The 16,430-nt window shown below is 48.1% G+C and overlaps 2 protein-coding genes across 4 annotated transcripts; one reads left to right on the top strand and one right to left on the bottom strand.

The window, feature by feature from the left end:
• Positions 1-24: 24 nt before the first annotated feature.
• Positions 25-3,877, top strand: LOC120641797 (probable UDP-arabinose 4-epimerase 2). Of its 2 annotated transcripts, none has more exons than XM_039918039.1 (11): positions 25-242; positions 503-620; positions 965-1,089; positions 1,527-1,640; positions 1,725-1,832; positions 1,921-2,012; positions 2,388-2,529; positions 2,617-2,717; positions 2,793-2,922; positions 3,014-3,158; positions 3,260-3,877. In XM_039918039.1, the coding sequence occupies exons 2-11, from the start codon at positions 560-562 to the stop codon at positions 3,484-3,486; spliced, it is 1,245 nt and encodes a 414-aa protein (XP_039773973.1). In that variant the 5' UTR covers positions 25-242; positions 503-559; the 3' UTR covers positions 3,487-3,877. The 2 variants fall into 2 exon arrangements, with proteins under 2 accessions (XP_039773973.1, XP_039773972.1); XM_039918038.1 differs by having other exon boundaries at positions 27-242; positions 486-620; positions 3,260-3,864.
• LOC120641798 lies at positions 598-5,312 on the bottom strand. 2 transcript variants are annotated; one of them, XM_039918041.1, is made up of 2 exons: positions 4,665-5,312; positions 598-701 (listed from the first exon to the last, which is right to left on the bottom strand). In XM_039918041.1, the coding sequence occupies exon 1, from the start codon at positions 5,271-5,273 to the stop codon at positions 4,707-4,709; it is 567 nt and encodes a 188-aa protein (XP_039773975.1). In that variant the 5' UTR covers positions 5,274-5,312; the 3' UTR covers positions 598-701; positions 4,665-4,706. The 2 variants fall into 2 exon arrangements, with proteins under 2 accessions (XP_039773975.1, XP_039773974.1); XM_039918040.1 differs by lacking the exon at positions 598-701 and adding an exon at positions 3,961-4,362.
• Between the last annotated feature and the right edge of the window lie 11,118 nt (positions 5,313-16,430).

Here is a 16,430-nt window from a genome sequence, read left to right on the forward strand (position 1 = left end):
CAGGCACATGCCCAGAAGCTAATTATGACCCGGTAGTAGTAGAAAGGAAACGCCCCCCGACGACCTGCTCCTCAGTTTGCTCCCCTTCCGCCTCCGCGTCCGCTTCCCATCTTGGCCTGGACACCTGGGCTGCCCCCCTCCGTTTCCGCGCTCCCCGGATGCGCACCGATCTCGCGCCGCGCGCCTAAGTCGCCGCCGGAATCCGCCCCTCCCTCGCGCCGCTGCCAGCGTCGGGCGACAAGGTGTGTGCTCCCTCGCCGTGATCCAATTTCTTGTTTTTACCCCGCATCGTCTTTCGTAGCCTTTCGCCGGGGATTTGAGTTCTCGCGACGCGTTCTGGATCGGTATGCCGTATGCGCGATGCTGATCCTTGGTTTCTGCCTGGAGCTTTTCGCCGGAGATCTTTTTTGTTCGCGCGTCTGTGTGTGGAGATGGCACTGCAACTTGCAAAGTTTTGTGTTTGATCTTGAGACGAATTTAATCAGGTGATACTGGTGCCAAGGTAGGACGAGAGGGGTCAAGTTCTTACTGGTTTCATTCTTGAAGCCGCCGACTTCACATGCCAACAACCCCGAGGAGCAGAAGCCAGGCTAGGACCACTAGGCCTTGGATCTTGCCAGGTAACGTCAATTTTGCAATTTTCTTCCTGCTTTTTCTTCTTCTTTGTTCTTCACTTCATTATTGCTTCTAATTCTACTGATCTGGCTTTAAACAGTGAAGGTAATTTAATGAATAAATTATGAACCAAATGTTTGACATTGAAATTTACCTAAAAAAAAAAAGAGAAACCAACTGGAGTATCTGATCTTGTAAGTTTAATGTTTGTAGCGTGATCAAAGTCCAATGACTAATGTTGCGTACCAGTGGAGTTAGCTCATCTTTCTCAGCTCACAAACCATAGTTGGGGCCAACCCATTATGAGTTTACTTGTACAACTTTTAAATTCTCATTGTCGTTTTTCCAGGGATGGACTTTGCGGATTCAAGACGGAAGCCTAATTTCACGGGGAAGATTGCTGTGGCTGCTGCCCTCACTGTCATGTGCATAATTGTATTGAAACAGTCGCCTGGTTTCAGCGGTACCAATGTGGTACGTGTTGAATCTCTCCACACCTAACCGTGTCACTGTCACCTGCTGTTGAGTTGGCAGTTGTCATTATTCCTCCTACCAGACGACTTAAGTAAACTATTTAGTTTCCATAAAACATTAATACGATGAACATCGGGGAACTGCCATTATGGTGATTGGAAGAAATCCTTGTGCATGCCTTCTATTCTCATGGTTTAATGTTGAGTTCGCTGTTCTAACTCTAGTGTGCTAGGGTTATTTTCCTGATACATTCACGCATCATTACTTCATTAGTTTGTTATAGTTACAATTCTACCAGAGGTGTAGAGTTTCAGCAATTTTGTAGAGGCATTTATGAATTATGATTGCCATTCAATTCACTAGTTTGAAGTTCTTTACTAGCAGTTTTACTCTCTCAAACCAGAGGTGTCTTGTTAATGCACTCACTTGTTCTGCAGTTCTCTCGCCATGAAATTGGGGTGACCCATGTCTTAGTGACAGGAGGGGCTGGGTATATTGGCTCGCATGCTACTCTTCGTCTCCTTAAGGACAACTACCGTGTTACCATTGTGGTAAATTCTTAATGCCTAGATTGCATTCTATTCCTTACTGTTGGAATTTGGTAGTAATGCCAATCTGACATTTGATCTTTACAGGATAACCTTTCCAGAGGTAACATGGGAGCTGTAAGAGTTCTTCAACGGCTGTTTCCACAGCCTGGAAGGCTTCAATTTATTTATGCTGATTTAGGCGATGCCAAAGCTGTATCCTTTGTCTAAGCCTAGTGGGGTTTTTTTTTTTGTCTACGTTTCTGCATTGCTGTGATATGTTTTGCACTTAACCAATACCCAGGTGAACAAACTATTTTCGGAAAATGCATTTGACGCTGTTATGCACTTTGCGGCTGTTGCTTATGTTGGGGAGAGCACAATGGAGCCACTGAGGTAAAGGCTTAAAATATGCTGGTGTTCTTATAATGCTCAGATATTTTAAAGCTTAGCCCTTTATGATTCATGTGCATTTTATTTGATGTGTTATTTGCAAAGCACCCTATTTTCTTTTATTGTACGAACAAAATTGCAAATTACGGCCAGATACTTCCACAGTATTGCATTATATCAAAATTCATTGATTATGCAAGTCACACCGTTTTGTCATCTCAAATGCACATTCCTAATTTAAGTGGGGTGTAATTTTAGTTGGAAACACTCTGCTCCTTTAATTCCTTCTGTGCTGCTTCCTGGGTTGCATCTGCAGAAATTATCTATAGCAAACGTTGACCCTGCTATACGTATGCTCTGCTAACACTGAAATTACAGGTACTACCACAACATAACATCAAATACACTGACAGTGCTTGAGGCAATGGCGGCGCATAATGTAAATACTCTGATTTACTCGAGTACTTGTGCAACGTATGGTGAACCTGATACGATGCCTATTGTAGAAACTACTCCTCAGGTTGGCCTTTGGATGCAAGCTTTTACTTTCTAAACTTTATGTATTCTGTCAACAATCTGATTCTAATATTTTTCTAAACTGATGCAGAATCCTATCAATCCTTATGGTAAGGCAAAGAAGATGGCAGAGGATATCATCTTAGATTTCACAAAGTCGAAGAAATCAAACATGGCTGTCATGATCTTAAGGTTTGTTTTTCGTAGCCCATATAGAATAGAATCCATGGAATAATTCTAATCCAGTCCCTGCTTCCCATAAATTAGATACTTCAATGTGATTGGATCTGATCCAGAGGGGCGGCTAGGAGAAGCTCCAAGGCCAGAGCTGCGTGAGCATGGTCGAATTTCTGGTGCTTGCTTCGATGCAGCTTTGGGAATCATTTCAGGGCTTAAGGTACTCTGCATGCTCATTTCAACCTTTTAAGTAGCTGCATTTATTAATTTCACATTAATAACGATTATATATGGCTTCTTTTCTCATTCAGATTCGTGGAACTGATTACCCCACTACAGATGGAACTTGCATCAGAGACTACATAGATGTCACAGATCTTGTTGATGCCCATGTCAAAGCTCTTGATAAGGCTCAACCTGGCAAAGTTGGAATCTACAATGTTGGCACAGGCCAAGGTTGTTTAAGATCAATAACCAGACCAACAATTTCCCAGCAATGTAAACATAAAGCATACTGTCCTTTGTTTTTCTGAACATGGTGTTTCATGTTTTATCAGGTAGATCAGTGAAGGAGTTTGTAGAAGCTTGCAAGACGGCAACAGGAGCTTCCATCAAGGTTGAATATCTTACCCGTAGACCTGGAGATTATGCCGAGGTATACAGTGACCCATCGAAAATCCACCGTGAGCTCAACTGGACAGCTCAATACACTGATCTTGGCCAAAGCCTTGCCCAGGCGTGGAAATGGCAGAAAGCCCACCCAAATGGATACGGATCAGCCTGATTCAGAGTTTAATAGGTTCATCACGCAGATTCGTGGGTCCATGTGCAGTCATATAGGCTTCATCAGACTCTTTGTTCTTGACCATAGAAAAAGCATCGGGGACAGTCACAGAAAGTCCTGAAATTTTTTGATTCATGGGTCCATGTGCAGTCAAATGGAAGAAGACGGAATCACAGAGAGAATGGCTTACGTGTTCCTTGATTAGGTTCATATATATATAGGTTCTCTTTTGAGTGTTGACATTTTATTTGTTTTGATATGTGCCGAGGCACTATATAATAACACAAATGCAAAATTGTGTTGTAGACAGAGTAGATGAATCGTTTGTACGGAACCTATTATGGTGGTGGAATGAAAGGATATAAATAAGTTTATGTATCTTTCCTTCTTATTTCAAGTGTACAAGGCTTTGTTTGCCATGCTCAGCGGGCGGAACTTTCTTGTGTTGTGTGATATAGATACAGGGACAATGCATTTCTCTCAAGTGATCTCACATGCAAAAATATTATACAAAGCATGTGGTTACATACAGTACAGAAACGCTTACAAGAAAAGAAAAACAAAAGAATGTTAGCTTAACCAAAAGCCCAGCATTACTGGCTAATGAATCATGACAGATTTGAAGGGAGCCTATCAAACTCTGCTGCACATTGTTTTCCAATTTATTCACTCTGCTGTACACATCCCATGTCTCGATCATGGGCCCCTGTACTCTAGAGGTATATTCTCCCTTTGGACCTTTTACAAAGTTTATCGTTAAATAGGACAGACATGTAAATATGCGTCTGAGTTATCCCACTTTTGCGGTTTTGCCCCTAGTGGATTTGTAGCACCGCATATTAGCCCTCCCTAAACTTGTCAACGCTCTTGTGATACCTGACAAGCGGGCGAGCAGACATGATGACACTGATTTTGCAAAGGCAAAGTGGCCAACTTGGAAAACTTAAACGCAAAGCACATGTCCCTTCCGTCAGTCAGATTGACTGTTAAGATTTATTTTTTTTCTATATAAAAGGCCCAAATTGAGAGTACTACCACCCGTGTCCACCAACCTGCTAGGAGCCCAGGAACCCAAAAACACACTAGGGACACATAGTGAAAGTAGAAAACGAAGAAAAACTCACTAGGGCGCGTTACGTAATTTTTGAATTGCTCTCAGAGCAGTTCGATGAACTCACCGAGACATCTGAAATCTGTGTCTGCTGGGATGGTGGTGGTCGTCAGAAGAAATCGAACCAGGCTTCCAGAAACGGGGGCAGGAGCAGGATCATCACGGCCAGCAGCCTCTCAGGTCCACCCGGGTGCAAGAGCGCGGCGCCCGCGGCGTTCGCGACGCGGCGAACGAGAACGGGAGGCCGCGCGCCGCGCGCCCGCATGCCGTACATGATCAGCAGCAGGCCGGTGGACATCAGACCGAAGGCCGGGATGGCCTCCCACTCCGTGGCGGATTTGACGCCCTCGCCGTCGGTGTCGTTGCTGCCGACGAGGACGAAGAAGAGGCACGACACCGCACTGAGCACGAGGGTGAAGCCTATGGCCACGAAGTCGGCGTCCGCGGCGATGCCGCCACGGCGGCGGCCTGGGTGCATCGTGGCGACGCCTCGCCGACGACGGATGGCGCAGATGGATTGTGGGAGCTGGTAGGATTGGAAGCGAGCGCGTTGGTGATCGCGGCAGCAGTGAGCAGCAGCGCGGAGAGCTGCGGCGAGGAATTTTGCGGCAGGACTTGCTTGGATTGGCAGCTGAAGTATAGGCGTTGGTGCCAGCTCCAGCTCGCGCGGAGCCATCGCTATAAAAGGAGCGGGGGTCGTGTGTCATCTGTATCTCTGTCTGCGCGATCAGGAAGGCGGAGGTGTGTATGAAGGAAATTGGCGCGGAAGTTTTACGCCATTTCGTCAGAAACGTCCGGGATGATTCTGTACGCGCATACATTAATCCGTGGGGGTAGTTTCCGCGGTAGTAGGGGTGCTTCTTCGATCCTTCCTATGAACGGACAAATTGGAATACTTCTGATCGATCAGCTCCTACTCCGATTGATTTTTTTTTTAGCTGTAGAGATTTCATTCTCTAGAACATCCTAAGATGCAGTGTCCGCATTACAACTACAAAATTTGATTGTTCGGATATTATAAAAAAATGTAACTGAAGACAGAGATAGACGGTAGTGCTAGCTATCGTTTCTAAAACGAGATTGCCAAGAGGGATTTGATATTTCCCTGAAACTCTACTGATCATAGACGTTGGCACATGGACATGGTCATGGCCATGACGTTTTTTGCAATGCAAGAACACTAACTTACAAATGCTCGCCTCGGTTATAATTTCTAGGACCCTTCCTACCAGAATCCCTGCTAGACATACCATGATCTTTGGAGATGTTAGACCCTGTTTGGTTCCAGCAGCTTTTTTCTAGCCCATGTCACATCAAAAAGAATCTTACTATTTAGGAATATAAAATAAAATTTGTTTATTAAACTTTTTTGACAGACGAGTGCTAATTCGTGAGACAAATCTAATGAGCCTAATTAATCCATAATTTACTACAGTGATGCTATAGTAACTATCCATTAATTATGAATTAGTATATCTCATTAGATTCGTCTCACAGTTTAGCCCCAGGGTTCTGCAATTAGTTTTGTAATTAGATTTCATTTAATACTTCTAAATATTAATATTTTCTTTAACATGATATAATCTAAAATTTAGCCCTTGGATCCAAACAACTTCTTAGTCTCTCACTCGGTGGCCGCATGACATGATGCCCACAAAGCCGGCAGAAGCTCGCCAAGCCGGCAGAGATGGGACGCGCATTAGCTCGTGTTAAAACTGTTTATGAGTACTAGTTTACTACTACGGAGGATTTATTTCACCTGTACTTGTCTTTTAGCAGATTCCAGTTAATTAATTATCAGGCTGGTTACTTGTTTGTACCACCATAATGCAGGCAGGACAATTTTAGAGGCAGGGCCGGTTCAGATGGAAGAACTGCTTCGATTTATTTCAGATGTGAGGTTCATTGCTTCCCCCTTGATTTTGCCAACGGACAACGTACCGGTAGTACGTACTATTATTTTTGGGAAATCACAAGATTCCCAAAAGAGAAATCACAAGATTCATTGTTCAGAGAAAGAACCTTCAGTGTACAGCATAACTTGTCAGAAACAAATGCAATCAACGGCAGAGGGAGATGGGGATGCCTGTGCCGCGCCCGCGACCGGACGGCCGCCGAGCTGGACTCTGCGGCGGTCATGCGACCTGAACAAACAAGTGAACAACTCCCAAGTGGCCAAGTCCAAAGCGCTCGTGCGCACGCTACCAACACTTTCCGGCCAGTGACCGTCCGGCGTCCGACCCAGATTTTTCTCTTCCTAGCGGCCTGCGTGTCTCTCTGTCCGTCCACTAGGCCTGAAAACCACCATCAGGTCCCGGAGGAAAAAAAAAAGGCGTGGCGCAACTTTCTGAGAAAACCTGCTGACAGTGGCCTGCAAGAAGGATTTTACTCGACCCGGACGTGAGTTGGGGGGAATGTTACCGCTGGACTCGTCAGAGTTGAGACTTATTACGAACTTGTAGTCAGAGTTGAGACCACCCTCTGGCATGATAGATACCCTGCAGCCGGGAGTTGGGGAAAAGGAAAGGTTCTCTGTCGCATCGCACACGACGGCCGCCGCCGTTGCCATGCATCGGCACGCAGTGAACTTCCTGGTGGTGGTGCGTGATGGATACCCCTGCGAAAATGATTGTCGCGCGCCGAACCAACCAAGCACAAGCTGTGGCGTCGTGCTCGCCGCGTGCGGAGCGCGGCTGAGCTGGCCACCCGGAGGCGGCGTAGTGGCGCACAAGGCGCGGCTGCCCGCAGGCCGCAGCGGTTCTGACCATCGTCCAGCGCGCGCCACGGCCCACGGGTACGGTGACACCGCAAGGGACCCAACCCAAGCGCCGGACGGACGCCACCCACCGTGTCGCCGCGTGATGAGCGAGCGCGTGGGCACGGGCGCACAGCCATCCTCGGATCATCGGGTCGTGCGTAGTATATCGCAACGCGCAATGCAATCTCTCCTGAGCGAGCTCGTACGCGTCGATTTGGTTCTTTGAACCGCTGCAGACGAGTGGCGAGTGTGGGCGGCTACACCTCCACTTGCGCGTCGGCGTCGCGTGCGCACGCACGCACAGCAGCGCAGCGGAGGGTCGGAGAAAAAGGAGATGGCAGCTCAGTACGTCTCTTACAACGCAATTGCGTCGTTATTGTCTCTGCGGCCGGCAAGATCCGATCCTCACGTGGCATGGTCTCTTTAGCTTTGGCCACGGCTCTGAAAATTCCTTCCTTTTGGGTTTCTAGAACGTGAGCAACTCCAACAGCCTTTTTAACCCAAATGGGATCGGTAAAATCGTTATCCAATGACCAAAAGGCTCGTTGTTTGTACAATAGTTATGACTTACGAGTTGTTTGTACAAGATAAACTAGTACTAGTAGTGTGGTTTGATTGTATTGTTTCAACAATGACATGCTCACGTACGTTTTCAAAACACATTACAAATGCATATACTCAAATAACACACATCCCTATAAAATACATGAATACAAACGGCATCCCTAAGAAGAGATTATACTATCAATTATCATATCTTTTTTTTTGAGATTTAGACTATACATATCTTAGGTTGACAAACTCACTGTCACATACTCACATACGACGGACATACCACACTACTTCTCCAAACAAATAATAAAAAACAAGACCACCACGGCCTTGTTAGGACGGCCCACTCGAATCCTGGCCCGATGGCTGGGCACAAGTGCATGCGACGTGTGAGGGATGACGTCCCGAGAGAGGACGGCCAGCTGCCAGCACACCAGATTATTATCACCCGATACATGGAGAGTAGTGCACGTCATTGTACATTTGTACCCACGGTTTTGGCGAAATAAACAGCGGTTTCGGTTCGGTCATTAGTACTCGTTTTGGGGTCAGTTTATTTTTAGCTCTAATTGTCCAAACCCAAACAGGACCGGCTATCTACACCCAGATAGAGAAATATAAACAGTATTTCTGGGCGATACTCTTTCTTGTCACTCCCGCGGGCGGGGAATCATCTGCGGCGACTGGCTCACCGGCGTGGAATCACATTGATTCAATGGTAATTTTACTTCTGGACATTCTACAATGTTGATTTTTCTCTGAACACTACTCAATCTCTTTTTTGCTGCTGGACACTCTAAGTATATATCTTTGCTCCTGGACACCATAGCTAATATAATAACAATTTTCTAATTTGGAGGATAAAGAAGATGAGTAATGTGACCAAAATATCCCTACAATACCAAGCTGCTATGCTGCACTGTCCCAAAGTAACAAACAGACCTGTTCGTATGTGCAGCTAGGAGAGAATCCGTGTAGCAAAGCGCGTCCCAACTCAGACCCAAAGTATCACACACGGTTCCTTTTTCAAATCTAACGAAAGTGAACAAGGGCTGGTTGGTTCAGTAGCGTTAGGTACTGTAGCTAACTTTGACCATTAATTACGAGTATTAAATAAAGTCAGTTTATAAAACTAACTTCACAACCTCTGCGCTACTTCGCGAGACGAATCTAACGAGGGGTTTGACCGCACGATTAGAGGATGATACTGTAGCATTATTGTAGTCAATTATAAATTAATTAGGCTCATTAGATTCGTCGCGCAAAGTTGCACCTCATCTATAAAAAAAATTTATAAATAAATTTCGTTTAATACTCCATGCATATAAGATTCATTTCCTAGCGCAAATTGCGCTAGGAAACCAAACAACGCCCAAATCGTCTGACAAGGAAGTGTCGGGAAGCCCCAATTCGCAGATGGTTTCACAATTGATTAATCCAAACCAATTATGCCTCTAAATGGCAATTAATTCACAGCTAAATGACTCGGTCTTTCAGGGAGCAAAAATCTCCAATTCGACGCACGGCGAATCCAGCAAGAATTGGCCAATTTGATTCGACACGTCCGTCGAGATCTCGGCTTCCCCCACCGAGATCCTCACATCCGCACGCAATCCCATCTGAAATCGACGAAGTCAGAGTGAGGCACCCAGCTGATGGATGGGCCGAAACATGGGCACTCCAGCAGCTCGTGCACGCTGGTCGCCGGCGCCCGCCCGCTCCTGACGCGGCTACGGCGAGCCGCCGCGGCCCCGGCCCCGGCCCCGGCATTCACCTTGGGGAATGCATGGCTGGCCTTGGCGGAGGCCAGGTGGGCGGGGTAGAGTGGGAGACTGAGGTGGACGTGGTGCGGGTGGGTGTCGACGTCGTCCACGTTCATGGGTGCTGAGGGAGGCGGCGGCGGCGCTCCTGGGTCGCGCCGTCGGGGAGCGGACGGGTGGGCGGAGTGGGTGTATCGGTACAGCAACGGAAGGGTTAGGAGGCAGGAGTAATTTGGTTATTTTAAAATTTTTCTCGCTCTTTTCTTTTAAAAATGAGTATTATATTATATAAGGTGTCCAGAGTAAAGATGCACATTTAAACAGTGTCCAGCAGCAAAGAGAAGATCGAGGATTGTCCAGAAGCAAAAGCTAACATTGTAGAATGTTCAGGAGCAAAATCACCCTTGATTCAAGGGCATTTTTCTCGCAGCTGTTTCGCAGCCGGAACTACTGACTTTTCTGCCCTCAAATCTCGTGTTCATATGCCGGCGGCGGTGGAAATGGACGAATATATGGTGAGGTCGCCGGGACCAGGACGGGTGACGGGTGCAACAACGACCACCTACCTGTGCTGCTTCTGAAAGAATGTCGGTGCAACATAGCGCTGCAGGCTACTAGGACTAATTTTGATCGAGCACAGAGCTCACTACAGCAAACACAAGCTCAGAGCTCGATATACAGTCGAATTACAGGCAGGCTACCGAGCTCTATTCTGTTCTGGCCTTCTGGGGAACCATCAGTAAAGATGCAGTGCCGCTGCCGGATGTCTTGCGTCGGGCCTGCATTGCAGTTGCAGTTGCAGCAGATGGGCTTTCGCAAGGCTGCCGCACTGCACGTGCGAGCAAGGGTTCGTCGGCGTACCTCCCTCTGGCCTCCGGTGACCGACCGTCGTGCAGTTTGCACCGGCGGCGACGACCAGCGTGTGCCCCGAAACACGGGGCGCCTTAGTTAATCCTGATCTTGTCCCGTCCTCTTGTCCATAGCATATCTCCATCACTCCATCCAAACGACACGAAGAGCTGTCATTATCGACCGCGACGGGGCTTTGTTTTTCTTTTTTCCTTTTTCCCTTTGCGTGCTCCTATTTTTTACCTCAAGGAGTCAAGGTCTTCAAATAGTTGGTACGAGGGGGAGGAGGAGGCAGACGGTTTCTCTGGCCGGCACTCCTCTGCAGTCTGCTCGGGCTCTGCCTCGACGCTGCCGGAGCCGGAGCGCAGTGCCGTGGCCCGAGGAGGCCATGCGCCGGGCGGGGGCGCTCGTGGGGCTCGCCGCGGCGTCCGCGCTCGTGCTCGTGCTCTTCCCCGCGCCCGCCGCCGGGGAACGCAGGTACGCTGACCTCGTGCTGGCCCTGTTCGCCGCCCTGCTGCTCGGCTGCGCCGCCGTGCTCCTCTCCCCGGCGCGCCGCGCGGTCGCCCGGCTCGCGCGGCGGGGAGTGGAGGCTGCCGGGGGACCGCGATGGTTCGGCTTCGCCGGCGTCGTGTTCTACGCGGCGTACGTGATCGGCGACGCGTGGAGGCAGCCGCCTGCGGCGGCGGCGGTGTCGGTGGACAAGGTCAACGGCTTCCTGGTCTTCTTGGCGGGAGTGTGGACTGTGAACATGTCCGTGCTCGCGGGAAGGGGTTCCCGGCCGGCGGCTGCGGAAGGAGAGCTTGGCTGCTGGGAGGTGGACGTCGTGCTACCGTGATCTGCACTGCACACGTCGTTGTTGATTCTAAAGTTTGGAAGGTTCAAGACTCTGTCTTGACTTCTTTGGAGCCTCTGAATTCTGAAGATCAGCAGCTTTATCTGATCTGATAAAGCATTATGAAAGAAAGATGGGTATTGTATCATAGAACAGGAGTCACGGAGAGTAGCAGAATACTCCGTACCTTTTTTTTTGAAATAAAAGCAGAATACTTCTGATCATGCTTTGTATTGGTCTAGGAGTCGGTCGTAGATTCACAGTTCCATACGTAGTAGTTTTTTATGTTCAGTTGCTCACACGCCTTGTAACATTGTTACTTACCCCGTGTCTGTAGATAAATGCAGCTGCACATTTTAATAACTGGCAAACCGCAACCTACCTGGTGATTTATGCTATCTCAATCTGTATGCCTAACAGAACAAAGGGCAAAACATACTGAATCTGAAGGACTGAAAGATCAGGATCGTCGGTCCCCTTGGAAGTTTTTTTAGTCATTTCTGTAATAGTTGTCTATTTGTTTAAACTGTAAACCTCAGATTCTTTTTTAAATACCTCAGCAGTGCTCCTGCCTAATTGTTCAAAAAAAAAAGGATCGTTGGTCCGCTTGGAAGTTTGGACCTCTCCAGCCGGGTTGATAGTGGACACCCTGGTGTGCACAGAGCACCCTGCAGCTGCCATGAAAGGCAGTAACTCTTCGTTGATTGGAAAAAGGAACTCGTATGATCGTTTCTTTTCCCCGAAGTCTGCACGCCGTTACGGAAGTTTTAGTTTCCAGTGGCTGATAAGAATTCGGCCGTTGTCTTGTTGACGTTACGTAAGCTATATGACTAAATCTGACCAAGCAGCAGAGCAGTTTATGTGAATCTAACATGCCTGTTGATTCAAGACTGTACTAGACTGTACTAACTAGAGTACTACTTTCTTGATTAGAGCACCTGTCCAACCTGATAACATAAATTTTCAAGCCTATTGCTGCGATGCTTGGTGTCCAAATCGTGGGAATTGTTTGTTTCGTGGCCCAATCACAGATCGACCCGCCGGTGGCCAGTGGCCCACAAGCGCCGACCAGACTTGTACACAAAGGCGGAGTCCGTCTTTCTTTGTCAAGGCCGGGTCGCGCTGCCGGCGCGCGGCTGCCAACGAGCACGTGCCGGGGGGCAGATTATGATAGGAATTAAACTCTGAACTCATGGTTTGTTCCGACATAAGAACTCTGAAAACCTGATTAGTAGTAGGAACAGCCTCCAAGCTGTACCGTTTGCTTGCGAAGGTTGCATGGAAGCTCGCGACCAGCGTCCTGCTTTTGCTGTAACCTTCAGGTGGGGGAAAAAAGACGTGCCAAGAACAAAAGGAAACAGCCAACGCTGATGGCCCTCTTCGTACTAGTAGCAGCTGCAGTTGTCTGTATGCAGCTACATCAGTTTGTTCGGTTCAGTTTCAAGCAACGTCGATGGATGGCCAGAGGACTTGCATGCCCCGTCTCTCTTGGAACGAAGTGGAACGGACTCGTCGTCCTTTGGCCTTGTGTTCGATGCTGCCAGCACAGGAGCGACGCAAAGAAATACTCGTATTTGCGTGCTGCCACACGTTAACGTTATTCAAGCCTAGCTGCGCAATTACGACGACGTTGGTGCTTGGTGATCATTCTGTTCCTGTTCTGGAGTAGTGGTAGTCTTCTAGACGAGGACGACAGGGAATACATTTGTTTGGGGTTTCAGGGACTCCAGGGCTCCAGGCTACTGAACTTGACAACGGCAAGCGCAGCCTTTCGCCTGCAAGAAAGCGTTGATAGTATTCTCAGAGTTGAGACCATTTGACATGATACTGGTCAGATTCCGCACTTGGGGACGGAGAGTTCCCTGTCCGCCTGTCGCATCGCACACGACGATCGCCGCCGTTCCTATGCATCCGCAGGCACTTTCCTGGTGGGGCGGCAGGCATGATGGATACCACTGCGAAAATGTTTGGATTGGATCCGGCGCGGCTGGTACATCGAGCTCATCAGCTGTTTCGTTGTAAAACAAGTCGCCGGCCGCTGAGCGCGAGGGCAGCCGTAGGACATGTGCTTCACCCGTGCGGTGATACGTGCCGAGCGTGGAGCGCGGCTGCCCACACGAGCATGGTGGCATCGCATCGCCTCGCCTCGTTGCGGTGATTGGGTCGGGGAGAGCCGCGCATCCGCTCACTGCGTCGTCTCTTGCAACCGGCAGCAGCGCGATTGCGTCGGTACTGCCTCTGCGGCCAGCAAGTCCTCGTGTGGCGTGATCTCGTTAGATTTGGCCACAGGTCTGAAAAATTCCTTTGGGTTTTCAGACAGGTCACTGATACGGATGGGGAGCACGAGCGCCTCCAAGCTGCCGTGTGCAAGGCAGGCGACTCTTGTTGGCAAACTGTACGCTTTGACCTGCGAGTGTCAATCCTCAAAGGGGTATCGCCAGGCGTATCGGTTGGAATACCCAACTTTGGAGATCGGGAAATCGACTAGCACAATAGTAATTGCATTGGTCGTCTCTACTACTAGTGGTAATCTTCTATTATCTTATTATTTGGCTAACAAACGGAGTCTCCACGTTCGCTCTCAAGGCTTAGAAATTCTCACTTTAATCGGAGAAAAATAGAAAAATAAAATTACCCACCACTGCCATTACGATAAAAATTAGCCTAAAATACCCCTGTGCCTAATTAAAAATCACCCACCAATGTCATTATGGAAAAATAAATATAAAATACCATTTAGCTATGTATCAATTACAAATATACAGTATTAATAAAAATCTAAAGCTAACAACAATCAATCAAAATAAAATGAAAATAAAAATAATTATCTGCATAATATTATTAAAGCTCAACAAATCAAATTGTTATTATAGGTATATCATAGTTGAATTGTTTTAATCAACAATAAGACATAATTTACGATAATGAATAGGATGATGTATGGTAATAAAAAAATATAACTTTTAAATAAGGATATAACGATATGCAATTTTTTTAATTTTCAATAGTAGCTGCGCAAATGCGCGGGCTACACGCCTAGTTATCTTATTATTTGGCCAACAAACGGAGTCTCCACGTTCGCTCTCAAGGCCTAGAAATTCTCACGTTAATCGAAGAAAAATAGAAAAATAAAAATTACCCACCACTGCCATTATGATAAAAATAAGCCTAAAATATCTCTGTGCCTAATTAAAAATCACCCACCAATGCCATTATGAAAAAATAAATATAACATACCATTTAGCTATGTATCAATTACAAATATATAATATTAATAAAAATCTAAAGCTAACAACAATCAATCAAAATAAAATGAAAATAAGAATAATTATCTGCATAATATTATTAAAGCTCAACAAATCAAATTGTTATTATAGGTAGATCATAGTTGAATTGTTTTAATCAACAATAAGACATAATTTACGATAATGAACAGGATGATGTATGGTAATAAAAAAATAGTATAACCTTTAAGTAAGGATACAATGATATGTAAATTTTTGAATTTTCAATACTAACCGCACAAATACGCGGGCTACACGTCTAGTGCTTGATTGTTTGAACAACTACGCCCTCACTTAAGTTTTCAAAACACATTACAAATACAGACGCTATAATAACACAATTGCCTTGTGAACACACGCATGCAAACCATATCTCTGTGAAGAGACCATAACTTGAGAATTGAGATCGACACGATCACAGTCAACAGACATACCATACTACTTCCCCAAACAAATAAGAGAGAGAGAGAGAGAGAGAGAGAGAGAGAGAGAGAGAGAGAGAGAGAGAGAGAGAGACCACGGCAATGATCGAATCCCGCGCGGCCGCCGAACCCACCCACTGCGCCGAACCAACCGGGGCAGGGGCAGGCGGTGTGGACAGCGGCTGCCAGGACAAGCACAAGCTGTGGCATCGTGCTCGCCGTGAGGCTGAGCTGGCCACACGGCCGGAGGCGGCGTAGTAGTGGCGCACAAGGCCGGCTACCCGCAGTGGTCCAGCGAGCGCCACCAGCGAGACCGCAAGGGACCCAACCCAAGCGCCGGGCGGACGCCACCAGGGTGTAGGTACAAGTACTACCGTGTCGCGGCGTGATGAGTGCGTGGGCACGGCCATCATCGGGTCTCGCAACCAGCAATGCAATCTCTCCTGAACGAGCGGCGAGTGTGGACGGCTACACCTCCACTTGCGCGTCGCCGGCTCGCACGCACGCGCAGGCACAGCAGCGCAGCGGAGGATCGGAGAGAAAAGAGATGCTCACTCCGTCTCTTGCAACGCAATTGCCTCGCTATTGTCTGCGGCCGGCAAGACCGATCCTCATGTGGCATGGTCTCGTTACCTTTGGCCACGGCTCTGAAAATTCATTCCTTGACGACGGTAAAAACATCAGATAATCACAATCATACGTAAGGAAAATGAGGGAGCCACCACCCAACCATCCACCCGCCTGTCCACCACCACCCACCTCGCCGGCCCCAGCGTTGCCGGTGAGCGCCGTCGCGTCGGTCGTCCCCTCCGAGGCTTTGGATTACAACTTTTCCAGCCCCGAGCCCTGCTCCCCCGGGGATGGGCTAGGAGGTGAGACCTACCGCTCCCCTTCCACATTACCACAGGATTCCCGGCCTGCGACCCTGCCGGCCGACGGGGCTGGGGCTTAGGTGGAGGGGAACCCTCATCATGGCGCTACTCGGTTGCTACGCTCAATCGTAGTAAAGCCTACCACATACAGGAGCTCCTACAGAGATGCTGTGACTGGGGCTAGCCGCTTCAGGAGGAGGGATGGGAGAACTGTTCGAGTTGACGGGGGAAGATTCATGGTGCCCACCAACCGGGGCCGGCCACGCATTGATGCAGATGGTTTTGAAGAAGTCCGGGGGAAATACTGGTGGCGCAAGGAGCGCCGTCCTGTCCTCTCAAGGCTGGGGCCACATGTGCATACTGATCACTCAAGAATCCCGGTGAAGGAGCGCTTGGGGCCGCGCATTCAAGACGAGAGCAAGGCAGGTGACTACCTTCAGCTTCTAAAAGTTAAGGCGGCTGGGAGGTGCTTCCGGTGCCTCGCTTCGGACCACGTCATTGCCG

The sequence above is a fragment of the Panicum virgatum genome, chromosome 7K (assembly GCF_016808335.1).
Source record: "Panicum virgatum strain AP13 chromosome 7K, P.virgatum_v5, whole genome shotgun sequence".
In the NCBI taxonomy this organism is placed as follows: domain Eukaryota; kingdom Viridiplantae; phylum Streptophyta; class Magnoliopsida; order Poales; family Poaceae; genus Panicum; species Panicum virgatum.

Excerpts from the sequence above, each read along its gene's own strand:
- LOC120641798 (XM_039918041.1), bottom strand. The coding sequence starts at position 5,273 with ATGGCTCCGCGCGAGCTGGAGCTGGCACCAACGCCTATACTTCAGCTG.
- LOC120641797 (XM_039918039.1), top strand. The coding sequence starts at position 560 with ATGCCAACAACCCCGAGGAGCAGAAGCCAGGCTAGGACCACTAGGCCT. Across the intron at positions 2,013-2,387 it reads AGCACAATGGAGCCACTGAG|GTACTACCACAACATAACAT; the intron begins GTAAAGGCTTAA and ends CTGAAATTACAG. Across the intron at positions 2,718-2,792 it reads ATGGCTGTCATGATCTTAAG|ATACTTCAATGTGATTGGAT; the intron begins GTTTGTTTTTCG and ends CCCATAAATTAG.